Below are 16,750 nucleotides of genomic sequence, written 5' to 3'. Positions count from 1 at the left end.
AATACCAAACCATAAACAATAAACTAATACAGGGTAATTGTAATACATAAATAACAGCAGCAGCACAAGTATAGATATTGTAAGGTTGGCTACAAACTCAAGGATATTTTACTGAAATCTGTTTAGGAGTTAGCTTTAGTTAAAGCTATGTCATACATGGAAGATTCTCGACTCCAGCCACTAGCCTTGGATTGGAAACCCATATACTCAATGCCGAATTCCCCAGCTTGAAAACCGAAGATTCTAGCGTCAGCCACAGATGAAACCCAAGCCGTGAGAGCATCTCAATAGCCTCGTAGACAGATCACAGATCACAGGGCGCCATAGAAAAGTGGCAAGTGCTTTGCGTATTTAAATTTATTGCTTAACAAATTTATTTTTTGTTAAACAAATTTATAAATTATTGCTGCGAGAGTATAATAAAATTTCATTAGCGGCATTTGCCGACTCCGTATATGTGAATATCGGTCTAAGGCGTTGGCGTGGCATGGCGCGTTTCGTTGTGAGCATTTACGATTTTTTATTTATTTTCGTATATTTTTTAACTTTTCGCTGAGGGGCGCGATCGCAGACACGCGGCGCCAGTTGGCCAAGAGAGATCTTTGTTTTGGCCAGAGCTGTCGGACTGGACGGAGATTGGCGGAGATTGGTGGACAGCTCAGGCGCAGGTTGCTGATAAATCCGATGTGAGGCATGAAAAGCTAGCCGAATTTGCATGTGTCGCTGCGACACAGAAATCGCTGGTTAATTAATTTCAGACACGCCATACATCTCGGGTACTTTGCATAAATTAATATGAAATCTGTATTTATGATTTATGCAGTGTCAACATGGCCCGAACATCTATCAAACAATTTCCATCGATCGCTGCAGATCGCCGGAGATCGCAGCACAAAAGAAGATGTGATGGAAATATTCGAATAACGCCCACGCGTTTTGCACGCGACTTTGTGGCGACTTTGCGGCGACTTTGGCCCGCCACATTATTTATCGTTATCCGAGCAGATTGAGGTCAGGCAGTCAGGAGATTTACACATTGTCACATTGTTGTAGATTCTTATCAATTGTTACACGATTTTCGAATTATGTTTTGATATTCCCCAGTCGATTTTTGTACGATTTGCCGGAATGCGCAGTATGAATAGCCGAATTGGGTGACCACAGAAATGTGGCCATAGATGTTTCCGGATTGCGAGATGGTCTTGGGGAAACATTTTCACAGACCAGAGATGATGGGAAAAACACGTACATCATGTCGTCAGAAGAAACCTTGTTATATTCCATAGATCTGTACAAAATAAGGTAACAAAATACTTACTTCAGCGACTTTCACAGACTTTGTTACCAAACTTATCTAATCCTCGATATAATATCGAGTAATATATGTGCTGAAAGTGCCAGAATTTTCACAGCTGCCCCCACTATTTGCCAAATAAATACCGCATGTTTGTATTGTACTATATGTGTTTCATATTTATTATTTTGAATTCGTATCGTTTCATCGTCATTCGCAAATTGCTCATTGTAATTACTATTATGGTTATTGTTTGTCAGCAGCCCATTATCATTATGATTCTGATTATTGTTAACAACATTAATATTTTCGTTAGGGTTTTCAATATTAGGTTGTTGCTGCTGCTGCTGCTCCTGCTGTTGCAGTTGCTGTTGCTGTTGCTGTTGCAACCTGAGGCCACGAAGAAGTTTCTCTAGAACCTGCTCTCCGTGCTCCTCGTCGTTCGGGTAGCCATCGTCGATTATATTATTAGCATCAATATGATTGCGATTCTGCACAACAGTTGCGGTAGTAACTGTCTCTGTCTCTGTCTCACCTTCGGGGGTCACTGTTGTCTCAACTTGGCTTTCGGCTGAGGCAAGTTCAATTCGATCGGTTAATTGCTTAAGATTATTGTCAATATTCTTCTGATTGAACGCGCTGTGGCTATGGCTAGGGCTATGGCTATGGCTATGGCTATTTGGACTATCGAACTTAGTGCTATCGTCTAAACTACTAGAATCAGTCGTGCTACTTTTAGTATTCAAATTATAATGCTCGTTACTGTACAAGTAGTTGTAGTTTTTTGGCAAGGCAGGTATTGCATGATTAACGCTATCGCTATTACTATCAATTAGTTGCTTTACGTTTACGTTTAAGTTTAGGTCTAGATCTAAGTTTAAGTTACTATTAACATATGGTTTTGAGTATTCGTTTTGTGGGTGCTGCTCATCCTGCTGCTGCAATCGCTGCGAGGGCAGCTCCACCAGTTGCATATCAGCATCGGGCGCACTGCTGCTGCTGCTGCCCCCGCCCCTTGTTGCGCCTGCACCTGTTGCGCCCGCTCCGGCACCTGTTGCTCCCGCCGAGCGTTTTCGCCTGTCTCGCTTGCGACGACTGGCCGCCATGATGGCCACCAGATTGAAGGCGCTGGGTGCCAGCGAGGCGGCCGTGGCGGTCAGGGCGGTCGAGGTGGCCGTCGACGAGGAGGAGGAGGAGGACGAGGCCGAGGAGGTGGCCTTGGGCAGGTGCTCCACCCGCTCGCGCTCCCGCTCCTTGTCGCCCGCCTCGCGCTGCTCGCGCTCCCACAACTCGCGCTGCAACTTGTGCTGCTGCCGCTCCAGGCGGCGACGTCTGCGCCGCTCCAGTATGGTGGCATTGTGGCTGTTGTGATGGTGAGGCCCCTCCAGGTTTTTGGGCTGCGGTTTGGCCATCACACCCACTGTGCCGTAGTGCCGATGGCGATGGCGGTGCTGCTGCTGCTGCAGTTGCAGCTGCCGCTTCTTTTGTTGCAGCTTCTGGCGGCGATGGAACTTGTGATTCCTCTGGAAGATCACCCGCTCCTGCTGCCGATCCAGCTCATTATTGTTGTTGTTGTTGTTGTTGCTATTGGCTTGGTTGTAGGACTTAAGGCTATTACTGTTGTGTCTGTCGATTTTGTCAGGGCTATTGCTGTTGCTACTATTGCTATTAATACTTGTTGGGCGACGCGACTTGGAACGCGTCCGTTTTGTGACCGCCACTGGGCTAGTTGGTGTGGTTCTTGTTGTTGTGGTACTGGGTGGTGGTGTTGTTGTTGTTGTGGTTGATGTAGTTGTTGTAGTTGTTGTGGTTGTGGTGGAGGTGGTGGTGCTGCTGCTCAGCACTTTTGCCAAATGTAAATTGAATTTCTCCTCATTCAGAGGAAAGAAAAACAGTATGGCCTTCTTCATCACTTTCGGCTTGGAAAAATCATTCAGGCCAATTGGCTTGAAATTTCCCTTGAAACCCACACGCAGCGCTGGATTATAGGCGCTGCTGAAGTTCTGATTGCCCATGAATATTCCCTCCTTAAAGTGGCAGTCCTTTGTGGCGTTTCTCTATGGAATAAAAAATAACAAGAGGGAAAGAGGACTTAGTATGGACTTGAAATTAGTAGCCAAATAATTAGTATTCCCGAGCTCAAAAATGGAAACAAAATCCCAAAAGTTATTCAGATAAGCTGGCTAATCTCCTAATTAAAAACATTTTAAGTGAGGAAGTTGAAAAATGTAATTTATTATTTATCATAATCGTAGAAACCTATTAAACTTCTGCCAACGATTATTAACCATAATCTTATGAACTATAATATAGCAGTTGGCGAGAACTCACCTTTCCAACCAGTCTGCCGTGATGGAAGCACAGATAGTAGTCTACATCCGCCGAATAGATGGTGATTTTGAAATCCAACACATTGAACACATCGTTGACAGCTTCCATAGTGAAGTATTCTATAGGGAAAGGGAGATAGGACAAAATCCGAAATTTAATTAATTATTGGCAAACAAACATGCGGTGGCTATTGTGTAAATATTTAATGGAACTGGAACTGGAACCACTTGAAGCGCCTACAGATAACCCAATTAATTGAAAGGTTTTTGATAAAGTTATGAAGGGGCTTTTGATTAGAATGAAACTACGTGCCTTTTCAGTGGAAGACTTGATGAAATCAATAGATCGCCCCAGTCAATTACCGGCGCTGAGTCACTGGGCGAAAGGTTTTAACCCTGAAATTGAGCTAGGTCTGATAATACCGATCGAATTGGCTTGTGTTAGGCTCTGGACTCGGATCTTCAGGAAAGACCTTCGAAGACCCGGCAAATCGATCATATTGCCCCAGTAGCGCCTGCTGCCCGATAAGATAAAATGCCGTGCTGACAATTTTATTTCCGTTTCATCGGACTGGGATTGGGATTGCTGGAAATCCCTTGGACTTACGAGTGACGCAAGGCGGCGCCTGATCTTGTCACTTTCGCTCAGTCATCAACCCACAATGAATGCTCCTGAACTTCAGAGCTCCAGCTCCAGAGCCAGAGGCTTGGAAACCGCAGCAAATGAATTCCGAATAAATTAAGAGCGGCCGGACAAACAAAACAAATGCGAAACCGCAATGGGCGCCGTTCGGCGCGGTTCATAACATCAATCAAATATTAAATTACCAATAATTTAATTAAGCACACAATATGCACAGCCACAGACGGAGATCCAGCCCCAGACAGAGTTCAAGATATACGGTACAGGCCAAATTGGCTAGCTTGGACTTTTTCAAATGGCACTACTCAGAATGGTGTAAGTTAAAAGTTAATGAAATCACAAAGTCAAACAAAAGCTCTAATTATATGCCTATAAAAAGTTGTATTTTACTTTACATTAAGTATTGGTTCGCTTTAGGGGGGCCGGACTTTATCTGCAAACGCACGCATCTGTAGAAGTACTTGTGTAAATGCCAATTTAATTTAAATGCCAATGGTAATTGATGAACGCGAGACGCGTGAGTAAGAGCCGTCCCAGTTCGCATTCAGTTCGGAATATTTTAGTGGTATCTATATATATATTTTAGTAATACTTACGATATGTCCGCAATATGTTCTCGGCGGTCACTTTGCCGTGCGAATTGATGTGCAGCGCAAGATCGCTGCGTTTGCTCAATGTTAAAACATTTTTCGCGGCGCATGCTGGCATCGCAAGAGCAACCACAAAAGTCTGCAAAAAGGAGGAGGAAAGAGGAGAGAGCCTCGATTAATGGACGATTCATCTGCATTACAGCCACATCTGGCCACTAATCCCGTAATCCCGCCCCGAGTAACCCTTTTTGCCCCATAAATTTCCATTAATACGATGAGCTTTTTACTACACCGCCGCCCCGCACATGCGACACAAAATTTTTATGGTCATGGTCAAAGTTGGGCCCGCAGGCCAACTGCCAACTGGCCATTACGGTGGTGTTATGGTAGTCCAGGTAATTGGTTTCTCAATGGGATATGTTGTTCTAAGCTTTGACATTCTGCAGATACGGCTAGTTCGTTCCCATGCATTTAAATAGGAAGCAAATGTCCTATTACGGAATTTAATTGCTTGGAATTTGCAGGAATGATTGTGGAATCTGCATGTGATTCGGACTCATTTGCGTGGCTCGAGGAAACTTCTTCTTGTTCTTGGGAAATCACCTGACCGAAGGCAAGCTGCCAGAATTATATATTTCACCACCTGACACGTGTATGTCTCATGCCCACCATCAACGGCACGTTTTCGACCTTTGGACCACCGAATCGCGACCCACTGCCCGTATGATATCACAACTATTCTAAGATAAAGAAATATGCAAATCAGCAAAACAAGCGAATGGGCCAGACATATGACATTTAAAGTGGGGCGAGTGCAAATCGAGTATTTATCGGGGCTTAGATCGGACCATCGCCATACATCATCGAACATATCGTCTTTAAGGTCTGTTCACCGTCCACCGTTCACCGCACGGCACCAAAAGCGACCAGGAGCCATTATTAGCCATTATTATTATTATGGGGAAATGGCCAAAAATAACGCTGGACTTCAGCGGAGGGCTTAGGAGGACTTTCGGCTGGGTAAGCGATGGGGCTGTGGACACAATCCAAAACAAATTGACCTAAGCACTGAGATCGACGCGTGCCGATCGATTTATCGGGACTTAAGCACTCGTATCGTGTTGTGCAAGTGGTTGACATGCCTCAAATGTATTTTCCATCATCTAGTTGACAGAGTGTCAGTTTTTCGGTTAGATGGATGGAAGGAGAGCGAGGCCTTCTGTTTGCACTTCTCATAAAAAAAAAAAAAACAGAAAATTAAAAGAGAAAAAATTGAGAATTCCGTGCGACCTTTTCCATAGTTCAATGACGTTGCCCCGTGAATGGCGTGTATGTGTAACAACCATAATCATAATCATAATAATAATAATTATTATTTTTTATGGGCCGCCTCAAGTGGAGAGACCCCACAAAACCGAGAGCCACTCCAATGTACACACGCTTCCCATATCAAAACTCCGAACTCCGAATTGCTTCGCCCCCACTCCGATTTCGATTACACACACTCAATCTCTCGAACGAATAAAAATATTTTGACATTTCTCAAGATAATTATTCAGAGTGTGTTGTGTTGAAAGCAAGGCAGCTTTCGATTGAGATTGAGGATTGAAGATTTCCAGATGGTTTTTGGTTTTTGGCCATCCAATAAGCAAAACTGGATCAAGGCTTTGCCCAAACTATTCTAGGAAAATATTAAGATATGCTATGTCGCAGAAATCCCCTGCGAAACTTATTCATAACCCATTAATTTGCTAAGATATACAGTAACGTAGGTCGTAAAAATTGAAATCACTGTAGTCACAGTGGGACAAAAACTTACCATCAGTATGAAAATAGTCCTGACATTGGGCATGAACTTGTGGAACCTGCAAGTAAGCGAAATATAAACGAAATGAGTATCAGAGTTCAATAGTATTCACAATAAAATTACGCTAGCCACTATAAATAAGAGATGAGTGTGATTCAAAGGAAAGACATTTGCATAAATCTTACAGATTATTATTAATGATTATTATTGCTTTTATTGATTTGTTTTCAACTTTATTCGTTTTGTTTTTTCTTTGTTTTTTGTTTTTTACTTGCTTTCCGAGACGAACTTCCGTCTTAAACAACAATTAAGTCATTTTACGGCCGATCGTGAGATCTCTAAAAATGTATTTAAACAAAAAATGCGGCACGTATCCATCGGATTTCCATGGAGAGCCCTTCCAGTGCCTCCGGCTCAATGTCACCCCACACAAGTGACCACAAGTGGCCACTCGGAAAGCGCCAGAGGAAAATGTGCTTTATTTTTTACCCCTTGTTTTTTGTTTTACTCGTATTTTATCGATTCGGCCGAACAAGTCTTGCCATATTTTGTTGTACTTTCCGCACTGCATATTTCGTTTCCCGACCAACTAATCCCCGGGCCCAAAAGGTCATTGATTTCAGCTTAGCACTGAACTGAACTGAACTACAAAAACAGCAAAAGTTAAAAAAAACACCGAACAAGAAAAGAACTCAAGACCCAGAAGGGTGGTTTCTTAAGACGAAGGTCTCTGCGTTCTGCGCTGCGCTTGAAAAGTGAAAACGCAAAGAATCCAGCTCGAGAAATCAATATGCAACGAACGAACCAACGAACGAGAGTCAAAAGTTAAAACTGCCCCAGGAGGAGGCGACTTGGCAAGGGCCCTTAGTGCCAAACCAAAATCCAAATCCGAATCAGAATCCGAATCCCTAACCCTCTCAGTGGGCAGTCCCGAAAATGAAAATAAAGCCAACGAGAACTCAGCCAAATCAAATGCCTGGTGGCGTGCGATTTTTATCATTTTTCAATTTCACAGCAGACAATAAGGTTCATTTGAAACGTGCAAACACACACGGGCCAACACATTCTCAATGAAATTTCACAATGCCCGTCGAAGGAACAACATTTTTCAAACGCTTTTATTATTTCTTTTTGCGATGCTGCTTGCTTGGCAATTAAGTTGACCTGAAGCTCTTGCAATTTATGCTTAGGCGGCTTTCTAAGTAAATTATTGCAGGGCTTTTCTACGACGGCTGGCAGATCAATAGGAGTAGCTTACGAAATTTCAGTCAACTTGTGTTAGGTAGTTAGACAAAAAAGAAAAGCCTTTTTCGAGGCCTGGCAACCGCAGAACATAAAAAACCAAAACTGAAATTGAAACCGAAACCAATACCAAAACCAAAACCAAAACTTCCAAAGTTCAGAAGTTCTCTAAGACCAGACAAAAGGACCGAACGCATGAACCGCGGCTTGCAGAGAGAAAAACCCAGCAAACTCTTTTTCAAGATTATCAAACTGACTATGCAATAATGACAAAAGTTATAGATAAATTGTGAAATCAGAAGAGATTTAGATCTAGATTGCTCATCAGTTTACCATTAGTAGTTATCTACTAAGATACCTTTCACTCCGCTTTTGGAGAGTAAAGCTGTATTGCAAGTGAATAAATAGTGTGCAATCCATGTGTAATTTCCATGAGAAATATATCTCCGCTATTAACCATGTATTTCTCCGCGTGCATCGGCGGTTCCCATGTATGTAACTCGATATCGCTTCTATGGCCAGTCGCCTCTGTCTGTGCTTCACTTTTGTCCGCTTCTGCGACTCATAATTACCTTATTTGGTATGCAGACAGGAGCCCAGAACGGAGCCCAAAGGGTCTCTGGTGAACTGGTGAGTGCCCAGTTTCCTTGGTCTGGCTTACGCAATGTCGAGGAGCCCTGCACCTCCGAATAGTGTGCTCTGCATACTGAACAGCAATAGTTTTCGATTGAGAGTTTTCCTTTCGCTACGTGCTCACACTTTTCTATTTCTTTTCTATTTATTTTCCGTTTTTTGTTTTGTTTTTTTTTTGCTTGGACCACCCCAACGAGGAGCTTTCATTCACAAGTCTCGAAGTCGAAACAGTGGAACCTCCTTTCGTAATACCATCGACGTCACAGCGACCACATTCGACATGTGCAATCTAATCGCCGGCGACATTTTCAGGCCTTTAATTAGTTTGTCCACTCGATTGTACTGGCTTTCGGCCACCGACTGTATATGAATATGTACATATGTACATACTTATAAATCTGGAAACTAAAATTAAAATTAAACTCCAAGTGCTTCGCCGCGATCGCATCGAACGATAAAATGCTAAGCAGTGGGTCTCTTAATTTCCCATTCGATTGCAATCGAATGCAAACTAGTTTGGGCCTCGAATCTCCGACTCTCGAGAACGGGGCACGTGTTGGCATCTACTATGTATAGTCTATGGACACATTAACACTTGTTGCTTCCAGCTCACTTATAGCCGCATAATTGTGCCCCGTGGTTCGTCGTACTCATATTGAAGCCAAATACATATGGCATCTGCGGAATGCGCAGCCGATTAGATTAGGCCATAAAGTATTTGGACACAAAAATGAATTGGCACAAAGATTTGCCAGATAGTCAGTCAGTCAGCGAGGAAAGTGATAGCATATAGCATTGTACTTTGATTGCGGGCACGTGCTGTGTTGCGGGTAATCCTTCGTGTAATTATGGTCCTGCAACTGCCCGATTTTCCCTCTCGATTGCCACATTGCCACGTTGCCACGTGTTCTGGTGTGAAATTTTATGCTGTCAATTGTGCGAATGATTTCGATGGTAATGACGATGGGAACGATCATGATGACGATGGTGGGCACCCCTGTGCATTCATTTTTTGTGCAGTTTTTTACTTTATTCTGCCTGCTCTGTTACCCGGCTGCACTTAATGCAATTTTTTCCTTTGTTTTAAGGGGTGGCTCGAACGGGGAACTGGCTGTTACTTAATACTCTTACATCATCCACCTTGCGCTTTTCGCCGAGCAACCCTAAGCCTCATCCCTCGGAAACCCCTCGTAACCCCTCGAAATCCTCAAACCCCCCGATTGCTCCGGCTGCAACTGCAACTTTACGTGTTTGCTCTGTGCTCTGCGCCGACTTAATGAAGTTCCAACTGGAAGGGATGGCTGCGAAACGTACTTTGTGCCACAAGTACTCAACTGACTCCGACAGTTGCCAGTTTTGTGTTGCCATTGTTTTTGCAGCAGGGCGCCGAGCTGGTGGGCATTATTTGAAAATATTTATATGTGGAATGCGCACAGCAGCGAGTGCAGTTGCAACTGCAACAGGCAGTGGGAGGTGGCATTTGAATCGGATGCGGATTCAGATTTGGATTCAGTTTCGGATTGGGAATGTGGAGTATGCATTTTAATGCGACTTGAGATGTAGAACAATATGCAAATCAAGAGTTGGAGTTGGTTATATAAAAATAACTTTGACAGGAAATGCCAAAAGGTTCTATGACATTATAAGTAAATATTATTCAAAGGAATACCAATTATTTAAAGGTACTTCATAATACTTTTTACCAATTTAAGAAACGCAATCTTTAAACCAAAATTACTTTAAGTAATTTGCGCACACTTCTTGGCCCCTTTCCAGACTACTTTAATTAAGAGTTAAGACTCGAGATTGCTCGCAGCAGCAGCATGCCAAAAACTTTGCATACTTTTGGCACCAAGAGTGCTCTTTGCCATTCATCTCGGTTATTTCCCCCTCGGCCCCAAGAACCCCTTGAACTTGTAGCCACCAAAGCAACGCCCCAAATATAATAGAGCAGGCAGCACCACCACCACCAGAGCTCTGGGAATGGGAATGGAACTGGGAACGGGAATGGGAATCCGTGAGAGTTCAGTGTACCCCAGCGATAAGCTAATGTTGTTTTCAGACTGTTCAGTAGATATATATAGGAGACGAATCATTTGATGTCAAGGCTGCGGGGGAGATGGCAGAAAAGTGCTGGAATGCTGAAAAAGTCGACGTGCCGCCACACAAATCTCGCCTCATTAGCAAGCCGCCCTGCTCACCTTTGCATGCACTGAGCGAAAGGGCGATGGGTTCTGCAATAATTATTTGACACTCAAGCGAAGATCTACCCTTGTGAAGAGGCCTGCAACTTAGTTTAGTAAATATTAGGAAAAGTGTTGTGCATTTGAGCTGTTAATAAACATTAATTGTTTGGCTGTTGGTTTGATTGATGGTTCGCATTGAACGCAGTTTGGTATTGTTAACTTTATTAATGATTATAAACATCACGTGTTTTGCTCGGTGTGGCCACCCCCTTTTCCTCCCTTTTCCGACTACAATACCGCTTTATAGAGGGTTGTATCTAATGCGATTTTCGCCACCAGGACAGCTGCACCGTCGGAGGTGATAAGCGGCTTTCGGCCCTGCGCTCTCAGCCCTTTTGATAATTCCGGGCTACTTAAGTGGCAGCGAATATACTTTGTTGGCCATTCAGCAGCAGCACAGCAACTTTCCCAAAGTGTCAACACCGCCCAGACAGTGCGAAAGAGACGGGGCTAGAAGAGAGGGGCTGGAAGAAGGGAGAAAGAGATGGGCAGATGGGCGAATGGCGACGAAATCGATGAGACGATGGCGAGTTGAAGGCAAAGGCAAACATAAAGGCAAGTGCATCCATTGAATTTGTCTAGGGCTGTGAGCGGCGGGCTACTCAAATATGACACCTTTTCTGGAAGTAAATAGTAATTGCCTTGCACCTGAACTGGGGAGAAAACGCGTGTTTCGCTTTTCATTCCGGCTAAATTGCCAGCTTAAATGGCTAAGCAAATACATTTGATATGGTTTTAAAGCGGATCGCTGAATATATCGAAATCGGGCACCTTATCGAGCGTTATGGTTCTATAAAAGCCCGTTTTACATTACTGTAAATATCTGATAACCAGCGATAGTCGCTTGCCAATAAATCAGCTAGACAATAAACCGAAAAGATAAATCAATCGCTAAGCTGATTAGCGTTTGGGGATTCAGAGAAAAACGCCTCTGGGCGAAAATACAAAACTTTCTAATTCATCAAAAACTTAACTTCGATGCGTTTTATCTCCCATGATTTTTCATGGGACCTCCAAAAGTGGGTGTGTTTTTGGTTTTGTCTTTGTTGTTCCTTTTACGAAACACTGAGCCAACAATGACAACACAACACCAATAAGACAACCAATGGCCAGCATTGTGGGTCAGGTGCAGCGGCAATCGTGGTGTGCAGCTGTGATGCCCAATGCAAATATTTGGCATAAATTGAACAATTAATCAGCCGTCCCTGTCGCTCTGAGCAAATATTTTCGATTGCCTGCAAGGAAAGCCAACTTATCGTAGAGTTGTAAAGCACCAGCGAAGCGTAGTAAAATTTCATGGATCCCTTCGAGGGGCCGAACTTTGGGGTAGGGGCTTTTTGTTAGGGTCTGCGGTGCTGTGCGAAAAAGCAAAACAAACTATAAACACTTGACGGCCGCATGGTTCTTTTTTGGCGCATTGTTATTATTTGGTATATATACATACGACTTTCTGCAGATATAGACCAGTATGTATGTACATATGTATGAACGTAGTACGCGTAGTACGCCGTGGCGTATATTTTGAACGTGTTCTTTGCTGATAAGATAGTGACGAACTCGTTCCATTCGCTTTTTTTCTTTTTCTTTTATTTTCATTTTCAACTGGGTGAGAACTTGGCTGGCGGCTCAGATCACGGGTTTATGGGGGTTGGCTTGGCCAGATCTTGGCCACTTAGTCACTTAGTCACTGGCATTGAGCTGGTCATAAAGACATAAAGGCATAAAGCCGTAAAGTTCGATTAAATCGATTGCAAATCGAAGATCGCCAAAAAGCCAATCGAGATATCTGCGGCGTGCGGTGAGTTCGTGGGCTTATCGCCCTCCAAATCCATTCCTCTCCGGGCAAGTCCTCCATAATCCAGACAGAGCTGAATCGTACAGGTGCTGGTAAATCGTAAGTGTGCCCGGAATGCACTAACCGAATTCTCCACGCTCTTGTGTGATAGTGATAAACAAATGCAGACGCGACTTGTGACGCGGCTTTGCCGTCGGCGGATTACTTATAAACCTCTGATCCCAGCTGCCAATGTGACTAATCGTTTGATATACTCTATAAGCTATATGCTGCTGACCTACGTATACATCATCGCCGTGTTATCTCTGCGAAATGGGTGCAGGGCACTGAGGGACGTGCCTTTTGGGGACGTTTCCTAATGCTGCTTCTCGATTTCAGGCTTTGGCGTCATTTGTTTGGGAACCCAATTATTTAAGCCACAATTCGCAACCCACTTTTCGTGTATACAGCTTTTTCCAACCGCGCGTAACCTAATTATAAACTTGGATGTGACATTTTTTTTATATTTTTATTTAGCGGCTTTGGGCGCCAGCAAACTTTTGTTGGTCTGTTAATTTCCTCAAACTTTCGTATAGTCTACAACCTTTTGCAATTAACCAGGAAACTGACACGTTTGATGATAATTCAATATTTTTAATAGTAATTATCATAGTCGCGTTTTGACAATTCTAGGACATGAGTGTAAACTAGAATTTACATATTTATTCGTTGAACTTGGTGATTTTCCTACGAGTCATGGCAGAAAAGAGTGCAGTTAACTTGGCCAAGGTTGTCCGGCCTCCATTAACGGTAACAAATGAGGCAAGACTCGGTTTCTGGGTTTCTCGATTGCATTAATCAAAGCTGCACACAAATATGTGCCCAGTCACAGATGTATTTATGATGTTTTGGCATTTGAGCTCGTGCCTCGTGGCTAAATCATAAATTTCAATAAAACCCTCGAGTCGAGGGTGTAGATTAATGTATATAATTCGAGGGGTTCCATTCGATGATCTTCTCCTAATGGATCTTCTTTGGGCCCACAAAAGCACCGCTGCCGTTCGTGCTTATCAATCGATTTAGACCAAGCCCATAAGTTCTGTGCTCTCGGGTGTTATCTGCGCGTATTTCCGTTTAATTAATAAAAGGAGAAAACAAAAAACAAATTCGAAGTATCAAATCAAATATTGTCTATTTTTACAGGAGAACGCGACGCTTATCGTCTCGTCTGTCTCTCCGAAAATATTTCTGATGGGGCGTGGCGCTGTTTGCCTTGTGAATGGTTGAACTCGTTTATGATTTGGACTTAGGTGGGAATTGTGATTGAGATTAGAAACAATTACTCTGTCTTAATCGGTATTAAAGGCTTTAGGTTAACGCTTTTCTTTGCGAGTTTCGCGAATGATTTTAAACGGGGGTTGGCGCGTTTGCAATTGATTTATAACTCAGGTAAATGTCCTGATCACAGAACACGCCACAAACCCTCGAAAGTTTTTCGAAAAAGGGGTTGTACGCACACAGTGGCACGGAGCGCACACACACAAGCTGATTTATCCTGACAGTTTGCATGTGTTGGTGCCATAACAAGTTATAAACGGCAATTATGGACCTGAACCTGAAACGCAAACCGAAACTGAACCTGAAACAGCAACAGAAACCAAGACTCGGACTCGGACTGAACTTGGTCTTTGGCACATTTCACATTTCTTGTTTCGAACATATAATTGTGCTTTTTATGTGCGTTTGGAAATTGTTTTTTAAGTGAAATGGCGCTGCGCCTGATAAACAGCCCTCCGTCCACAACATATATTAGTTTTATAGTTGCGTCTGTGTTTGTGTGGGAATTGTGCGAAAAGCAAAGGGAGCGAACCACACAGGTCATGGTATTCGCGGATTACTCCTTGGATTGCGCATGGTTTGCATCCGTTGTTGGTTTGAGCATGGCGTGTTCCACTCTTTGCCTTCGCACGTGGTTTAAGAACACTCAGTATTCGAGGAAAAGATGTTAAAATAAAAGAGTTCTTATCATGTTTAAAGCGAACCTTGTAATATGTATAAAATAGTCAAGAAAACATGAAAGCACCTCGTTTTGTAAAAGTTATAACCTGCCAAATATTGAATACCTTGAATAGCACGCCATTTTGGTTTACTACTTAAACCAATCAGCCCCATTTCCATAGAACGACTATAATTTCAGCACCTCTATAAATTTATCATGACTATAAAGCATTTTGAGGAACCCTCATAAAATTATATACTAGACAGTCTCGGAAACATTATGCGATTATTGGGATTTTTAGGAACTAAAATGTTATCATTTTCATGAATAATGCAAAGAACATTGAGTCACGCTCAGAACTAGATTCAAAACTTACATCGTATACTTTTGGCCGCATTGTAGCCCCCAAATTTAAGGGTATAAATTATAATCCAACATGGGTTTGTGCGTAGTATCGTCGCGAGTCTATCATTTGACTGACGAAAGAGTTTTAATTTTCTGCTGAGTTGGGAGTCCGAGCGGAAATTCAGAAATCAGAAGTTTTGTAAACTCGCATATGCATGTGGATGTGTACGGCGAATCCGAATCTGATACTTTGGGCAGAAAAGCAGCGTCAACAAATTTACAATTACACCGCAAAAAAATGCAATCAAATACGGGCGTGTTGCTTGGTTTTCAGTTTTTGGTTTTTGTTTTTCGCTTTTCGTTACTCTTGCAATTTGTATTTTTTCAACCGCACTTTATGTTACGTACATGCGATATTTCGCCTTGATTTGCGTATTTTATTACTTTTGATTAACAATATGTAATTGGTTGTAATAAATATATTATTATTGGGTGTATATACTTGTATTGCACTTTTGTCAACAGCGACGCAACGACGACACGATATTATTAGTTGTATTTATTCGAATATATCTTTTGTGTATTCTCCTCGCGTTGCACAAAATTTGATTTATTTTGCGGTAACTTTATTATTTTCTTTTTGCACTGGCACTGGGGCACTCGAAAATATATATTTCGCTTGTGTTTTTTTAACTGGTTTTGGGTGTGCGATTTTTAAAACAAAATCAGTATCTGTAGCCGCGCAATGCACTTTTCACCTCTGGCTAATTAATCTGGCTCGAACGCATTTGTTGCTCTCGATTGTGACTTGGAATTTTTCAAAAATATTTTCCAAGGCATTTGGTGTGCTGGGTGTCTGCTGGGACTTGGCTATTGACTATCCGTTGCTTCCGCTGGCAGCGATCTACAACCGACGAAAGGTGAAAAGAAACTGAATCTGAATCTGAGCGTCGTCAAACATCGAGCTCTAGCGTTTGTCGTCGCCTCGAACCGAACCGAACCTCCACCGACGACGCCGACAATCCGACCATCCGACCATCCGTCCACCCGACAATCCGAATCCGGCCAACCGCGTTCGTCCCGCGCTCGTTTCCACTCGCACTCGCACTCGCTCCCGCTTCGAACCGCCCCCGCCCCCGCCTGCGCCCCCGCCACTCATCCCTCGGCGCATTCACAGTTTGTCGTTATAAATTCTTCGAGTCGAGTCGCAGACATGTCCATGTGCGGGTGATAGATGGCTCGGCGGAAAGGCTGGTCCGGAATTCCTCGCCCGCTTCTCACTTCCTTGCGGATCGCATGGGGCTCGACTCCAAATCTCCCAAGTGGAGCAGGCCGTTCTCAAAAGCTTCTAGGTTCATGGCAGCAGTTCATGTTGGAGGTCAAAGTATTTAGGAAGTTACGGAGTTACAATGCAATGCTTTTACCACCTTTTATTGCATATCTGATATATATTTCTATATGCAATTCAAAAACAACAACTACGCAAATATACTGTATAGTTTTTAAGGAAAGTTTATCTATCATAAATATATCAAGATCATTAATAAATAACTAGGAATTTATACACATTTATAAAATCGATTTTTTTTTTTTTGCAAAATCCTGAATATAGCTTATAATTTCTTTAGACCAAATGCAAAGATCGCCTAACTTCAGTGACCATAAATAAGGAGACCGACCAGCATGCGTTTGTCATTCCTTGAAATGCTTGCTCCATTTAGGAAAACTGGGTCTCCCGGCCAGATAATGATCTCTGGGTGGCGTCCACCTGCTCCACTTTATTGAAAACAAAACAAAAAGGAAAACTAGTCTCCCACCCAATTGCCGAATACCGACCGAGTGGCCCG

At 43.0% G+C, this 16,750-nt stretch overlaps 1 protein-coding gene across 1 annotated transcript; it reads right to left on the bottom strand.

Moving 5' to 3' along the window:
• Positions 1-1,350: 1,350 nt before the first annotated feature.
• On the bottom strand, positions 1,351-15,817 carry LOC122614433 (putative uncharacterized protein DDB_G0271606). The gene is made up of 5 exons (XM_043788995.1): positions 14,935-15,817; positions 6,677-6,722; positions 4,864-4,996; positions 3,626-3,744; positions 1,351-3,351 (listed from the first exon to the last, which is right to left on the bottom strand). Coding segments are annotated over exons 1-5 (2,301 nt in total). The 5' UTR covers positions 14,937-15,817.
• Positions 15,818-16,750: the final 933 nt, after the last annotated feature.

This window comes from Drosophila teissieri, chromosome 2R, assembly GCF_016746235.2.
Source record: "Drosophila teissieri strain GT53w chromosome 2R, Prin_Dtei_1.1, whole genome shotgun sequence".
Taxonomy (NCBI): domain Eukaryota; kingdom Metazoa; phylum Arthropoda; class Insecta; order Diptera; family Drosophilidae; genus Drosophila; species Drosophila teissieri.
The sequence above is the reverse complement of the archived record's forward strand: the minus strand, read 5'-3'. Positions and strand labels throughout refer to the sequence as shown.